Genomic DNA, 15,044 nt, shown 5'->3' on the forward strand with positions numbered 1-15,044 from the left:
TACATCATGGGCATGGCTCATAAAAGGATATTTCAGTCCATCTGCGCAAAACTTCCCCACATTTTTAGAGTGTAAATCAGAATTTCTTATAGCAATGCGAAGTGTGATATCTCCCTGGGGCACAATATTGAAAGTTTCCAATCTGACGGTCAGACTGCATTTCATGGAAATTCGTGTTAATATATCTTGTGTGCAGAACCAAATTTTGAGGTGTGCAATTATACTTTTTGCACAACTTAGGTTGGAAATCATACCACAATTTGCCTTTTTCCAAGTTTAAGTACGCAATATACCAATTCATATGCGCACACAAATTCTTTCAAAGAAATATCGGGTATGCATCTACCACAGTATGCCAATTGGACCTGCGGGGTAAAGGATTGCTTTTATTTTGCGGCCTATGACCAACTGGTTTTTATTTTGATGTGATGTACTTTGAAGGGAGACTTTAACTGCAGATGTTGTACATCATTATAGTGCAGGGGTGGCAACTTCTCAAAACGGCAGGCCTGATATGGAAAATAAGGTACTTGGGGGCCGGATTCCTAAATCGATACAATAATTGTGTATTTTTCCACCTATACAACCTTGGAATAATTTGTATTTAATGTAATATTTTTTATTTTTATTTAATCCAAAACAGTATTTAATGAATTGATTAACATAATGTACGTGCCGTATTAAGCAAGTAGTAGGGGATTGTAGATTGTTGCCGTAGGCCGCATTATCATGTAAGACCGGAAACTGTCTGCAGGCCGCCTGAAATCCCCTCGCTGGCCGTATGTTGCCCACCCCTGATATAGAATGATGAATGAGAGGCTTTTTTGTTTAATTTAACCACACAAATTGGGGTAGAGCATAATTTGTGTTTTGATACTTGCAACATTAGTGCCAGTAGTCATAATTAGTTTCATACTAAATTACGAACAAATTAGATTAAAATGATAAATACCCCTTAACTTGTCAATGTCAGGTATTTAATCTTCACTAAACATCTGTATGGTGTTTTTAGTTTGTTTTTATTCATTAGAATTGAAGTGAATTTTCAGGCTAATTGTGACCAAATGTGGAATCAATGCATAGGTTCAATTTATCTTCGCAACTTCTTCATTTTGAGAGCAAAGATTTGAAGACACAATTAAGTGCTGAGGATTATTTGGGTCGTGGAAGTTATGGGGCCGTGCGCCGCTGTTTTCATCAAACTTTGGGGAAAGTTGCCGCAAAATGTATAACATTAGTGGGCAGCAAAGAGAAAACAGAAAGCGCAATTGAAAGGTATTTTTTATTCTTTTTAAGAGTTTGTAGAAACATGAACTTGAAAACTATTTTTTAGAATAAAACATATCAAAATAATGTTTATGTTTTAGTTTGAAACGAGAAGCCGATGTATTAGTTCGTATCCAACATTCAAACATCGTTAAAATACATGGAGTTTCTCAATGGCAAGGAGATAACTTTGCCATTATTCTCGAATATCTAGAAGGTGGAAATCTTGACGGATTACTTCACACCAATTCAAGAAATCTATCAATGAGCTTAAAATATCAAATTTGTCACCAAATATTTTTGGCATTGAATCACCTTCATTATCACAAAGTCGGTCAAGTTTTCTGCCACGGAGATTTAAAGCCAGAGAATATTTTGCTGGATAGAAAGCTAAATGTTAAATTGTGTGATTTTGGGGCTGTTAATGTCATTGCGGCCACTAATCTTGCGACAACGTTGGACATCAAACCTACAAGTCAATACACAGCGTATTATGTCGCCCCTGAATGTTTTAGGGATAACAAACTAAAACCACATCCAAGCATGGATATATACAGGTGGGAAAACATTATAATTGTGTTAAAAATGAATTTAAACTTCTTGTTTATGCTTTGCAGCTGTTCTGTAATCATGTTTGAGGTATTGTCTCAAACACGGGTTTACGCCGACATGCTACCCCATGTTGTTAAAATCCAAATCTTGAACGGGAATCCGAAACCAGATTTTAGCAAAGTCGATGAAGCAGAAAAGTTGCTGACAACCGACAATGACCAAGAAATATTTTGTAAGTTGCGCAACGTAATGCACAAATGTTCCAAGTTGGACCCGAAAGAGCGACCTACGAGCACAAAAGGTAATGCTTGTTCGACTACTCGCATCTTTAGCATCATTTTATTCAACACTCCCCCAAATTAAAATCCTAAATCCTTCCAGTTTATGTTCACTCTTGAGAATTTTAACCTTGCCATCAAATATGGGTTGATTGGTTTTTGAGAAAAAGAGAATTGCTTTAGGTATGATTTTAATTAAGTATTTGAGGGTATGGCGCAAAATACATGACAATTACAAAAGGTGAAATGAAAAAGAGGTTGAGAACCATTTTCCTTTTTTACAGATCTACTTATCACTGGCAATTCACTGAATGCGAGTCTGGTTTTCTCCAAAAAAAAACATATTATTCAACATTTTTTAATTTATTTTTACTTTGCAAATTTTTTAAGTTCTCAGCGAGTTAGTTGAAGTCTGGGACAAGACAGGAGACTTGGGAATAAAACAACTCAAAGAAGAACTTGTTAAAGTTGAGAAAACTGCAGATCCTTCGACTTTGGTTGACTTATCTTCCTTTACTTCCCCCTTTGAAGAATCCACTTTGATGAGTTCAACCAAACAAACAGCATTTTCCCAATCGGGTCAGTTTGTTGCTTCACTTGTCAAGTTATCACATACATTGCCAACTAAACTTCTATTTGTTTTACTTGGGAAAACGTTTTGATTTCATGATTTGATAGTAATCTCATCATATTTTAAACAAGGAAAGCAAAAACATGAGTGTAATATTTACTTATATATATATACAAATTGATCATGTGCCCCAGATACCAAGAATTGCCAGTAAATGCATTTAAATATGGTACGCGGACCTAACTTCTAGACCAGGGGTAGCCAACCAGTCAGCAACTAAGAGCCACATTTTCCTAATGAGCAAAAAAAGACACTGTATCTTACTGACATGTACATATTATATACTGCTCCACCTGATTTATTTTAAATATTACACATCAACATAAAAACGAAAAATTTACAAGACAATACTGCCATGTGTGTTACAGTACTTAGCGGGACTTTGGACTATCTGTGCCTTAAGCAATCCTCTTCGAATCTGGCTGGTATTCCATTGTTGCCAATCAGAGAAATTGTTTTACATGTATGAGAGTCACTTAAGATATTCTTTAGAGGCAGATTTGCAAAAGTCAGTAAGAAAGTAAATTGGCGACTACATCGAATTTCACTTACACTTGAACCACATAAAACCAGTTAAAGAGCCGCATGTGTGATCTGTATATTGGTCACCTTTGGTCTAGACAAATCCCATTCTATCAACCGCTGTCCTAATTCCTGTATCTTTATTTATTATTCAAACATTGTGCACATTACATACTGTCTAGTCTGTCGTATACTTTTTGTAAAAGCTATGCATTTTGTTAAACTAAAAATAAAATGTGTTTTTAATGTTTTTTACTTTCACATGCTTTAAAATCATCAGAGGAACAAACTTCAAATAATTTAAGTCAACCAAACCAACCAAAACCATCCAACCATCCCAAAACTTTGTGAAACAACCACCTAAAAGTAAGTTTGCCGATTGTTTAATTTGTTTTAAAAAAATATGTCAAAGTTTAAGAAAATGCGGTAAAATGTTTTGCTCAGTAAAAATTGAAAACTAGTTTAAGCCACAATTGGCATCCTGTCGGAGGTTTTATACTATCTAACTACAAGGTGTTTAATAGAGATCGATTGATATTACTTTTTTGGGCCGATACTGATACCCGATGTTTTTTATATATCTAGGAAATATTCAACACTTAAATTAATTGAAAATAAAATTCAAATAACGTTTTAGTTTTAATACCTTTATTAATTATTAAACTGTTATTTTGCATATTAACTTGGTGTACAATAAAACCCCAAATTTTTTGATCGAAGTTCTTTATTGTATAGGAAAAATTATATCATAATTTTGTATTAAAATAGCGGCCAAAATATCGGTCTACATTTGCCTATACCTATATATCGGTAGAAGCCAAATATTGGCCGATATTATCCGTAAACCGATATATCGTTTTATCTTTAGTATTCAACATTACAAAAATAAATAAAGTGATAGGCACTCCACCGTTGCTTGAATGCTGCTTGCCTTTTATTAAAATGCTGCTTGCCTTTTTACCAAAAACTTTTTTTTCTAACAACGTTCACTTATAACTCAGCACAAAGTAATGCCTTTATGAAATCCATGTTGTTTTGAATTAAAGTTGTTCTAAATTTAAAAAATATTATTTACAAACTTCTATCTTAAATTGTGAAACAAAGTTAAACAACATTCAGTGTGTTGAAAAAACCTATGGCATGAATGTTTAAAGTTTAAAGAGTGAACCTGTTAAACAAGCTAAGTTTAGAACATGCACTACAAGTGTTTAACCATCAATGTTAGTTGTTCAGTGTTTTGTTTTTATTGAAAAAAATTGTTGTGTGTTTTTTTAGGAAACCGATACCCTCAAACACCACCGGTTCAGTCATTTGTGCAAACACCAACTGTTTTGCAGCAAGGTAATAAAACAAAATATTAATATTGAAAGAGTTTTTGTGATTTTAGGTTTACAAAAAAAGAGTTTTTGTGATTTTTAGGTTTACAAATTTAATAAGGAATATGAAATCAGTTTAGGTCTTGAGATCATATTTTTGTCAAGCGTTGCATTTTACCGAACAAGTTGTTTTTAGTTGTTCCAGCTGAATGGGAAGACATGGGAGGTTTGTCTATGAAGAAAGTTCTTCTTCCACCAAACTCGTCAGAGTACAAGCGTGTTCATACTTTGTGCAATAAAACACTTTTTATTAATATAACTAAGGTATACATTCCTAAATGGTTATCTTTGAATCTTTAGTAAGAAGTCATCAATTTGTGCATGTTTTTACTTATTTAGATTGAACGTGTCCAAAACCCAACACTCTACCAACAGTTTTATTTCCAATATATGAAAGTATCGGACAATTTAGTCACTAAAGGCTCTAAGAAATTGGTGACAAGAGAGCTTTTCCACGGGACTTCAGCAAATAACTGTGACAGCATTTGCAATTACAACTTCGATAGAGGACATGCTGGCATTAATGGTAAGTTAATTTCTCAAAATTCACAATTTTTGAGAAGTTCTTTTGCTCAAAGCAATTTGTGATTTAAGCATTGTATAAGCTTGTTCTTCAATTTATTTGATTCTTTTTTTTATTTTAGTACATAAATGACCTCACAGTCATTTGTCAATTTTGTGCAAATAAATTATTAAAATATATTTTTGTTATTGTTTTTTACCCTACAATATGCATCTTATCTTGCAATGTTTTGTAAATATCACTAAATATATTTGCATAATATATAGACCTTATGAGTTTCATGCTTTCTTTGCACATGTTTTGTGGGTTAATTTTACTAGGGACCGCATACGGCAGTGGAGTTTACTTTGCCACAACTTCTCAACATTCACACGGATACGCAGAAGGCAACCTCAAGCAAATGTTTGTGGCACAAGTTATAACCGGAGAATATTGCCAAGGCAAGCCTTCTATGCGAGTTGCTCCACTGCAGCCAAATGGCTTGCATTACAACAGCGTTGTTAATAATGTGATCAACCCCACTGTGTTTGTTGTGTTCAATGATGCAAGTGCCTACCCTTCATACCTTGTGACTTACACCTGCAGTAAACTTACTTACCAATTGCCTCACCCTATTCCATCTGCCCAAGCAACACCAAAAGTCATTGCACCCTCAATACCAATGTTTCAACAAACACCAAGCGAGAAAAAAGGTAAACCAAAGTGTGTATAAAGTTATCAAGGTGATTATTTTAAATTTAATGTTTCTTTACAAATTTTGGCATTTATAATAATCACTCATATTAATCGTAAGTGTTCTTAAACGTTTCGGTGGCCCTTACCAGTCACCTTTTTCAAGGTGAACAAAGAATAATTACTAGGGAATTGAATATTATATTGGTATTATAATATTTATACTTTCAAATAAAAACTAGTCATTTAAACCATTGCAATGACAAACAATAGAGTCATCAAGAGATGAAACTAAATTAATCAGCTTTTTGCAGGCTACGTTACCTCTAAGAGATAACAAATATTTTAAGGGTTTAGAAACTCATAATCTGATATTACTTTGTGAAGTTGTATTGCAATCTCTTCCACTAAAATGTTATAATATGTTACGGGCATCATAAATTTATTGTTTTATTTTTTTAATTTTTGCTTTGTACAAACTCTTTACTAAAGCATATAAAATTGACTTGCTTGGTTTGGTTAAATTCGGACTAACGACCTTTTCAATAATTTTACATTGTGATTAAAATTCAGCTGGTTTAGACGACAATGTCTTGATTTAATTATTTTCATAAATTTTAACTAATGATGTAAGCAGGTCTGGGAAGTCGATTTAAAACAGGGAGTCGAACCGGAAACGAACTGAAAATTTATGTACCGGTTTCGGGTCAATTATTTCCGAACCGTAACCAAACCTGAACCATTTTTTGTAAGATTTCAAGGAGCCGAACCGAAACTGAACCGAATAATTTGATAGAACATGAACCTTAACCGAACCCGAGCCTGTCACAAAAGCGGTTCACTCCAGCATGACGCCATAACTTGTATTTTTACAAAGTTAAAGTACGACATGTTCGAAATTTTATGACGAAACTTATAAATATTGATTAAAACAACGTTGATATTTTATTTTACAAATATTTCAATAATGGGTTGCTGTTTTTTTAACACGTCACGTAACTTAGATTAAATGACTTACAATTCAAAGATCAGTCTCCACATTTATTGACCCACATTTTATAGATTTAACGCAACTTATATTGTATCCGAACCGGAACTTTTTAAACCGGTTTTAAAATAACGATGGTCGAACCGGAGCTGAACCGGAACATTTAAATTGCTCAAAACCGCAACCGGAACTGAAGAGGATTTCGAAAAAATCCTTGAACAAGAAACGAACCTAAACCGGAATAGTCAAACGGTCCCCTGGTTTAACGGCTAATATAGCCAATTCCAATGAGTTCAGCTTGTATTTCACTCAGTTATGTCACTAAATTAGGTATAACTCTACCACTCACTAAACATGGTTGGAAAATCATCACATTAAACAAATGTGGGATCTTCCACAATTACTAAAAGTTTCGCGGCACGCACATATCTTAAGAATCAATGTGATAAAGAATCAGTGACTGGACTCAAGTCAAGGCATTTACTTAAAGCATTGCAAAACTGGTTTGTCAGGTCATAAAAATGTTGTTGTGTAGATAATTTAGCGCTGACTTTTTCAGTATTGTGCTAGCAAAAAAAAAAAGTTTAAAAACTTGCACTACCCCAAATACAATTTAATGTTTGCGGCCTTATCAGTTTCGAACTTGGTACTGCGCACGTCAAACTTCTGTCTCCGGTAGTGGTCTTACATGAGTCCAATTTTGACTCCCCAGCCATCAGTTTAAATTTACACAGGTTTAAACAATGATAAGTGTATCATGGTCGTTGGTCAATTTATTCAATATATTATCCACTGTCCGTTGTTTTTCAACAAACCTTGTTTTTGTTCTAGACCTTCCAGCTTATTGGGAGGACATGGGAGTTCACTCTCGGAAACAAATTGTGCTTCCTTCAAACTCACTGGAGTACCAACAAGTACTTGCCAAGCTAAACAACATATACAATGTGGTTATGGTAAAAAGTTTAATACAGTGTGTATAAGCTTATTACTGCATACAGACCATTTAAGTGTTATTTGTTTTACTGTAGCATTGTCCAATTTTTTTCTTTTATATTTAGATTGAGCGAGTCCAAAAGCCAGCAGTTTATAGGGAATTTCAGGCCCACAAAAAGAAAATTGAACAACGCTTGGCTGCTATGGGCTCCAAATTGCCAGCATCAAAATATCTGTTGCATTGTACTACCGAATATCGATCTGGCTATATTTGCGAATACAACTTTCGAGCATTTTGTAAATTTGGTAGGCCAACTTCTACTACAATAAATTTCTAGTTGCACCTGTTTTATGATTTTTCTTTTTAAGCAATGGATTTTGATACGACTTTGACCCGTGCCGCTCAATTTGACGAAGAATGTCCTAAGCACTTGTTCCTTGCCGAAGTTGTGACCGGGATATATTGTCAGGGCAACTCTTCTATGGTTTCGGCGCCAAAGCAAGCAAACGGCTTTCCATATGACAGCACAGTAGACAACCTCGCCAACCCAAGCAGGTATGTTGTCTTCGAAGATGCCAGCACTTACCCGACATACCTCATCACTTATGACTGGAACAAACAGGAAATGCTGGAGAGAATTCGCAAAAATAGCTAGAGTTGAGAAATATAGGGCTTGTTTTGGAGAAATCATTACGTGATTAGGGTTGCATATTGACACTCACATAATGAATTTATTTTTAACTTTAAAATGTTTGCTGAATACCGCACGACACTACCGATGTCCGATAATATCAGATCGCTGCCCATCGATACCTAACTCATTTGTTAGTTTTAACGTCACAGAATTTTACCTTCAATGACCAATGACCATGCCCCAAAACTTGTATTTTATAATCTAAACCAGAGGTTCCCAACGTCGGCGGTACCGCCCCCTTGTGTGCGTTGGCGAGTTACAAGGGGGCGCTGAACGCACATAAGGGGGCGTTACATGAAAGTACTGATGAAAAAAATTTGTAAAAGGTTCACATAAAAATAGTGACAAACAGCATTGTAGGTAACTTTTAACCTTATGGCAACTTCCGTACTGCGAACTTGTAGTAGTTTTCCGACCATTGTTACGCAATAATTGGCTTTCTTATGTTTAAGTTTGTTGTTGCGTTTCACCGTTTTATACGCGGCAAAATGTTTGTATATTTAAAGTAGGGGTCGTCGCCGGATTCGGCCAGCCGCGCCCTTTTGACAACTAGACATGAGTTCATTTAAAATACTTTTTGACTATTTTACCTTTAGTACGTCGAAAATTATATGATCTTTCTACGCCCAGTTTGCTTACACATTTTGAAGCTGTTTCTGGACTAAATCAGCGCTTCTTTACCGTTGCGCCGTGAAAGGCTACCAAGTGCGTCACGGAAAAACGGAAAATGTCTTAAAAAATATTACACATATATTTTTAACATTTTTTTTGGCAATGTAATAATAAAAACTAGCAGGAAATTTAAAAGAAATGCCGGTATACCCCCCAAAAATCGCGATCGCTTCGCTCGCCTGGTGCGCCCGGGCTTAAAAACATTAACAAACACTACACTATCTATTAAGGTTAACGTGTTTCCTCAAGGTAGCTTTATTACACTTTCTATTAGTAGTATGGATGAAAAAATGCGGCCAACGGAGACCTTTCTGAGTTTCGTTGACGACCAAAAAAGGTTGCCGACCCCTGATTTAAATTCTTGGTGCAGAAAGTTAAAATTTTCCTGGTAATGACATAACCTGGTGAAATAATGTATCTATAAATTCCTATAGTGAATGTATGTTAGACAACCTAAAATATGACTGACAGCTTATCGAAACGAAAGTGAAATCAATATGATGTTACACAAAGATTAATATAACACTTTACTGTAAAACAAGATGAGGGGGGCGATATGAAATAATATTAAGCCCAAGGGGGCACTAGATTAAAAAAGGTTGGGAAACACTGATTTAAACGATGTAAGTGCAAGATAAAATAAAAGTTTTGGCAACTTAAAACAATAAAAAGCTTTTCCGCTGTGCGCTATCGATAACATCTTTTTAATGTAGTTTCTGTATTAAAAATCACACCCCTCCAACCTAAAACTTCAACAAAATAATTAGATTGTGTGCTATTTTTAATGTTAGTTATTTATGACGTAACTTACTTGACGTCGATTCGTGACGTCGTCTCTGAAAAGTTTTCATACCACTCAACCAAAAATCCTACATCTGAGACCGGTAAGATTTAAACATCCTACATCTGAGCCCTTAGGTAATGCATAATTTGGTGTCAAACCGCGACTTTTTGCCCAAAACAGAGGAATCTTGCATATTTACTATTCATTTCATTGGTTTAGTTCTAGTGTCTAAGTGGTGTTTGTATTTCTACTGGTGAGCGTTCCACTAGCACAATCACATTATGAAACCATTTTAAACCCGGTAATGTCACCAGCAACAAATTTTGTGGAATTTGCTTTGCTATTTCCCAAACTAACAAAAGCTATTTTTTTGTGCTGTTTTTTTATAATTTTTAAATATATTTTCCATTTTGTGTGCTCTTTTATTCATTGTGGAAGCCTACACTGTTGTGAACAACATAAAATGAAAGTTATGTATATCAAAAATAAATCGCATGTGCCTTATTAATCATGCATTGTTACAAAATGTTCCACCTAACAACCAACGATGGTTAACCCTGACAACAATCCGCTGTTCAATTTTTATTTTTGTTAATCAACTTTTTATGTTCTCTTCAATCCCGCTGCACTTAAACTAAATGTGATTTTGATTTTGTTTACGTCTAATGACGTCATGATTGTGTACTTTGTATCCAGCGTGCCACTAAATGATCTTCTTCAAATGCTGGGTTGGCTTTATTTGTTTGTTGTGATTTTTGATGCAAATATTTTTGTAGTTTTTGTCGTGACATTAAATTTAACGATTGTAATGATTTTGATTTTTTTTCTTTACTTTGCGTTAGATAATATTTTCGTTTTATCCTACAACATAATTGCAATGTTGTGTGTTGTTTCTCAAATGGAATGTATAAAAAATCGACTATAACACACAAAACTTGTCCAAGGATGTCACCGCATTTTACAAAAGGTTTTTCGCAAAGTAAAAATTCAAAAAGTGCCTCTCCTTTATAACTGTATAATTAAAATCTTCTAAGGCCGTTACCCCAAAAGTTAAGCAAAGCACTCAATTTCCTCATTAAAGCAGTCGCATATAAACTGGCAAAGTTATGCTAGTATTTGTATGCCTCTTTATTAAACGCGGTGTCTTATTTTGTCAGCTTATGTAGCAGCTCCGATAAATTAATGTCGCTGTTTTGGCCAATATCCGAACTTTAGCGCAGACATTTTTCTGTAATGATGTTTTGTAAGACATTTGTAAATTCACGAATTCCGTGTTGCCTAATTTACCAGATTTAAAATAACAATTAATTGAAATCGAAGTTAGTTTATAACAAGAAATTATTCAAACAATTATGTTTGCAGGCGATCAAAATTGTCAAGTTAGGAAGCTAAACAACCTTTTTAAGTTGTTTGTTTTTTTCATTTGACGAAAATAGGTTGCAGTTTAGAAGCCAGTGTATTTGTGCTTGAGGTTTTTAGTTACACTGTGAAGGGCGAAGCAAAAATTTTGCCACAAAAGAAAAACATTTGCTAAAGTTTTGGGTTTAGTTTTCAAACTTTCTAATATTGCATAGTTAAAATGCTAGGTCATAAATGAAGTAATACAAAAGTTCCGGGCGCTGTTCTAGAATCCTACTACAACGCACATTATTTGGGTTAGGGTGGGTCAAGCAGTAATGAATATAACAATACTTGACCCACCCACACCCAAATGCTAACTGGCATCTTAACCCAAATATTGTGCATTAATTTAATACTTGTGGTAGGATTCTAGACCAGCGCAAAATTCCGCCAAAAAAAGGACACTGTTTCAGCGCCAAGTTTTTGTTTTGTTATTTGTTTTCTGTTTATATACCCGATCGCACTCAAGTGCATTTTTGCCAAATATCTTTGCCAGTTCTCAAAACCCGCCACTCCGCCAGTCCCGATTGCATTCCAATGCCTTTCCGCCAGTGATCTTTGGCATGGAATGCTTGCCCAAAATAACACCAGTGACGTAATTTGGCGTGGAATCGCCGGCCTGGCAAAGTTACCGAATAAATTGTCATTTTTGGCCCTACTTTAGCGTAGGATTTCAGCCGAAAAAAAATTTGGTTTTAATCTTTGGCGGCCACAAATTATGGAGGGTATCCAGGTCGCCAGAGTTGGAGTTAAATCTCATCAATATAGTCAATCGCTCCGTCGCACGGTTTTCAGTATAGTACTCCATTACCAGCCGCGCAACATTTACAAAAACCGTTATTACAGCCGCGCAATTTTAAGCCGCAAATCATCTCCTCGCGCAAAAAAGTTTTCAATCTGAAATACAGTGAATTTAAAATAAAAAAACGCCTTTTCTAGCTGATATATGGCTGGATTTTGGGCACTGCTGATGGTTAAGAATTCTACCACCTTTTTGTACATTAACGAAACCAGCAATTACCAAAATTAAAATTGCAAACTTGGAGTTCAATACAATAACAGAACCACGTTTTTGTCCGGGAGTTTATTTTACAACATTATTTAGTTTAGGGTGCGAGTTAGTGTTTTCCAGGTATCTATATTTTATCTATTCTACCACATTTATTTATTTATTGCAGCAACTCGTTTCGTTACTTAAAAAAAAGTGGTATAGCACTCTAGACCAGTGGTTCTCAACCGCCGGTCCGCGGACCGGTGCCGGTCCGAGTCAACTTTCCTGCCGGTCCGCCAAATATAGTACCTAAATTGCAAAATTAATGTTAAAAGGCTTCCATCAAATTTAAAACTTCGCCAGTTCCGTAATTTTCAGCATTGTGGCGTAACATTAATGGTCTACTTCAGTGGTTCTCAACCTTTTTAACACCACGTACCACCTCGAGGTTTTATGGTCTTGTTGCGTACAAACAAATTATCAAAAAACTTAACTTTACTTAAAATGTATAGATAGGATTATTAACAAAGGCGGATTAGCGTTTTAGTTAGCCCGAAAATTTAGAAACAAACGCGGCCCACTACTTTCGAAAAATTTCCTATTTTTAACTTTGCAAGATACCGGTAGTCAAGTTTTGTGATTCTTTGTTGTTTTGCTATAGTGTCATAAAAGAAATTTGCACAACTATTTTCCGGAAAGATACTAATTCCTGTCATTGATGAGGCATAACATATTTAACTATACAATCATTACGATGAATGTACAGTTTATTACAATAGAAAAAAATGCTTAACCTTTTGGTAAAACTGTAATTTTAATTAAAAACATACTACGTACCACCAAAAATGACTTTACGTACCACTAGTGGTACGCGTACCACAGGTTGAGAACCACTGGTCTACTTGGACTTTATGGTACGTCACAATGCTGCAATTGTTGTGCCCAACTGCAAATAAGTAGGCTATACCAGGGTTTCCCAAACTTTTGTGGACCACGGACCATTATTTGTAAATCTGTTTTTTCGCGGACCGCTTTACAAAGCAAAAACTAAATTTTATATATTTACAAAACTGACAACATCAATGGGACGGTTGGGATTGCTTCGCTATACTTAAATCATCAATTCATCATCAATTCAATGCGCAACAAGTAATATTTACGATACTGGAAAGCAAAAGCGTTCGAGATCAATAAGTTGTGACTAACTGCGGAAGTTTAATTATCTTTGAAAAAGCACACATACTGTACAATTCAGGGGTCGGTAACCTTTTTCTAGTAGCGGGTTGAAACCAAACTTAGAAAGGTCTCTGCGGGTCGCACAAAATGTTAGAACAACTGTGAATCAGGCGGGCTTCGGATGTGTTTTTGCAGTTAAAAACGTGTTTGGTTACTTTTAAGGAGGCAGTAAAGCGCAAAGCGGGTCAAAAAGAACAAAGCGGGTTCTGAATACGTTTTCCGTTTGTACCCGACGTACTTTGGCACTTGGCAGTCAGTCTTCCACAGCGCAAGAAGCGCTAAATCTAGCTTAAATAACAGCATCATAACTTAAACAAACTTTAATCCGGCCCCAAATCATTTTCAATAAACTTTTTTGGCAAAACTAAGCCTTCACGTATTTTTTAATTTTGTTAAACTCAGTGTTTCGTAACCTAGGAGTCGCCGTTTGATTTTGTTGGTTGGCCGACTGAAGTAGTTTTATTTTTTGAGATTTGTTAGATTTCTCCAGAATGCGTTGTCAGTAAAATACAAAGGCATGAGTTTGACCATTGACCCATATTTAACAAAATTGACTTTATTAAAGCTATACTGTCTTATTTTTTCTTTGTTTACTTTAAGCTTGAAGTATTTCGGTGGCCGGGCAAACAAATCTTGAGCAACATTGTTAATTGGTGCCTGTTCAACAAAGACAAAATTATGAAACATTCAAGAAAACTTGGCGCAATACAACAGGTTTAACAACTGCTAACATACATTACTTTATTAATAAACCTTATCTCGTGAAAGTCGCCAAGACTCGATCGAAATAGATTCACTTTATTCGCTTGCAAGTTTTAAACATCCGTGAAATATTGAAAAGTCACAGTGATGGACGTAAAAGTGAAGAAAAGGCAAAGAAACTCAAAGTACAGTAGATCAACCGTAAAGTATCGTCAATTGATCGCTGTCAACACGAAGAGGTGTAAGAAATTAATCCTATATAGAGTGGTATGAGGCTTTTCCTTAAAATTAAACTTTGAATCACAAATTAAAATATAAAAATATCATAAAATACTGTAAATAAAGGTTTAAACTAGACTTGGAACCATAGAAGTTTCGAGAAACACTGTTATCATTTTACTAACCAGAAAGAAAAAAATGCGATCGGCATTTTACGAGGCGTCATATATCTAATTTCAGAACACTCTGTATGATATGAAGTCGAGTTTTAAAACGAAGAAAAATCATAAAAAACATACAAAAAGTTGTGTTAAAGTTGACGCGCAAAGTCGCCTTGTATTTAACACTTAATCGATTAGGGTCCGCAAAAAGATTTAGAAGTGCCGTTTACAGGCAACCAGTAAAAATGCCAACGTTTTGTTTTAAAGTAAGGAAAAAAACAGGAGAAATAATAACACAAGGGATTAGTATTGTGCTTCGAGAAGCACTTGTTTAATGAACTTACAAAAGATATAGTTTTGATAGTTAACAAAACCATAAAAACGGGTAACTTTGCAATACAGGCAGAAAACGCTTATACCAAACACTAAAAAAATGCTGATA

General features: G+C 35.0%; 3 protein-coding genes across 3 annotated transcripts; all 3 read left to right on the forward strand.

Annotated features, from left to right (window-relative positions):
• The first annotated feature begins 1,018 nt into the window (after positions 1–1,018).
• On the forward strand, positions 1,019–4,594 carry LOC146169837 (ankyrin repeat and protein kinase domain-containing protein 1-like). Its single transcript, XM_083388874.1, has 6 exons — positions 1,019–1,275; positions 1,368–1,823; positions 1,884–2,119; positions 2,487–2,675; positions 3,530–3,615; positions 4,525–4,594. The coding sequence occupies exons 1-5, from the start codon at positions 1,076–1,078 to the stop codon at positions 3,598–3,600; spliced, it is 1,152 nt and encodes a 383-aa protein (XP_083245000.1). The 5' UTR covers positions 1,019–1,075; the 3' UTR covers positions 3,601–3,615; positions 4,525–4,594.
• A 374-nt stretch (positions 4,595–4,968) lies between these two features.
• LOC146169838 (protein mono-ADP-ribosyltransferase PARP12-like) lies at positions 4,969–7,962 on the forward strand. The gene is made up of 3 exons (XM_083390897.1): positions 4,969–5,151; positions 5,469–5,840; positions 7,640–7,962. Exons 1-3 carry the CDS (start codon positions 5,016–5,018, stop codon positions 7,786–7,788), a joined length of 657 nt encoding a protein of 218 aa, XP_083247023.1. The 5' UTR covers positions 4,969–5,015; the 3' UTR covers positions 7,789–7,962.
• Positions 7,963–8,112: 150 nt separating this feature from the next.
• Positions 8,113–14,220, forward strand: LOC146169839 (protein mono-ADP-ribosyltransferase PARP9-like). Its single transcript, XM_083390515.1, has 2 exons — positions 8,113–8,297; positions 14,121–14,220. Exons 1-2 carry the CDS (start codon positions 8,113–8,115, stop codon positions 14,155–14,157), a joined length of 222 nt encoding a protein of 73 aa, XP_083246641.1. The 3' UTR covers positions 14,158–14,220.
• The last annotated feature ends 824 nt before the right edge of the window (positions 14,221–15,044 follow it).

Source organism: Ascidiella aspersa, chromosome 1 (genome assembly GCF_963924565.1).
Source record: "Ascidiella aspersa chromosome 1, kaAscAspe10.2, whole genome shotgun sequence".
Classification (NCBI taxonomy): domain Eukaryota; kingdom Metazoa; phylum Chordata; class Ascidiacea; order Phlebobranchia; family Ascidiidae; genus Ascidiella; species Ascidiella aspersa.

Bases quoted from the DNA above. Each gene is read 5' to 3' on its own strand.
- LOC146169839 (XM_083390515.1), top strand. From the start codon at position 8,113: ATGGATTTTGATACGACTTTGACCCGTGCCGCTCAATTTGACGAAGAA. The intron at 8,298-14,120 runs GTATGTTGTCTT...GTTTACTTTAAG, and splicing joins AACCTCGCCAACCCAAGCAG to CTTGAAGTATTTCGGTGGCC.
- LOC146169837 (XM_083388874.1), top strand. From the start codon at position 1,076: ATGCATAGGTTCAATTTATCTTCGCAACTTCTTCATTTTGAGAGCAAA. The intron at 1,824-1,883 runs GTGGGAAAACAT...TATGCTTTGCAG, and splicing joins CCAAGCATGGATATATACAG to CTGTTCTGTAATCATGTTTG. The intron at 2,120-2,486 runs GTAATGCTTGTT...AAATTTTTTAAG, and splicing joins GCGACCTACGAGCACAAAAG to TTCTCAGCGAGTTAGTTGAA.
- LOC146169838 (XM_083390897.1), top strand. From the start codon at position 5,016: ATGAAAGTATCGGACAATTTAGTCACTAAAGGCTCTAAGAAATTGGTG. The intron at 5,152-5,468 runs GTAAGTTAATTT...TAATTTTACTAG, and splicing joins AGGACATGCTGGCATTAATG to GGACCGCATACGGCAGTGGA. The intron at 5,841-7,639 runs GTAAACCAAAGT...TTTTTGTTCTAG, and splicing joins AACACCAAGCGAGAAAAAAG to ACCTTCCAGCTTATTGGGAG.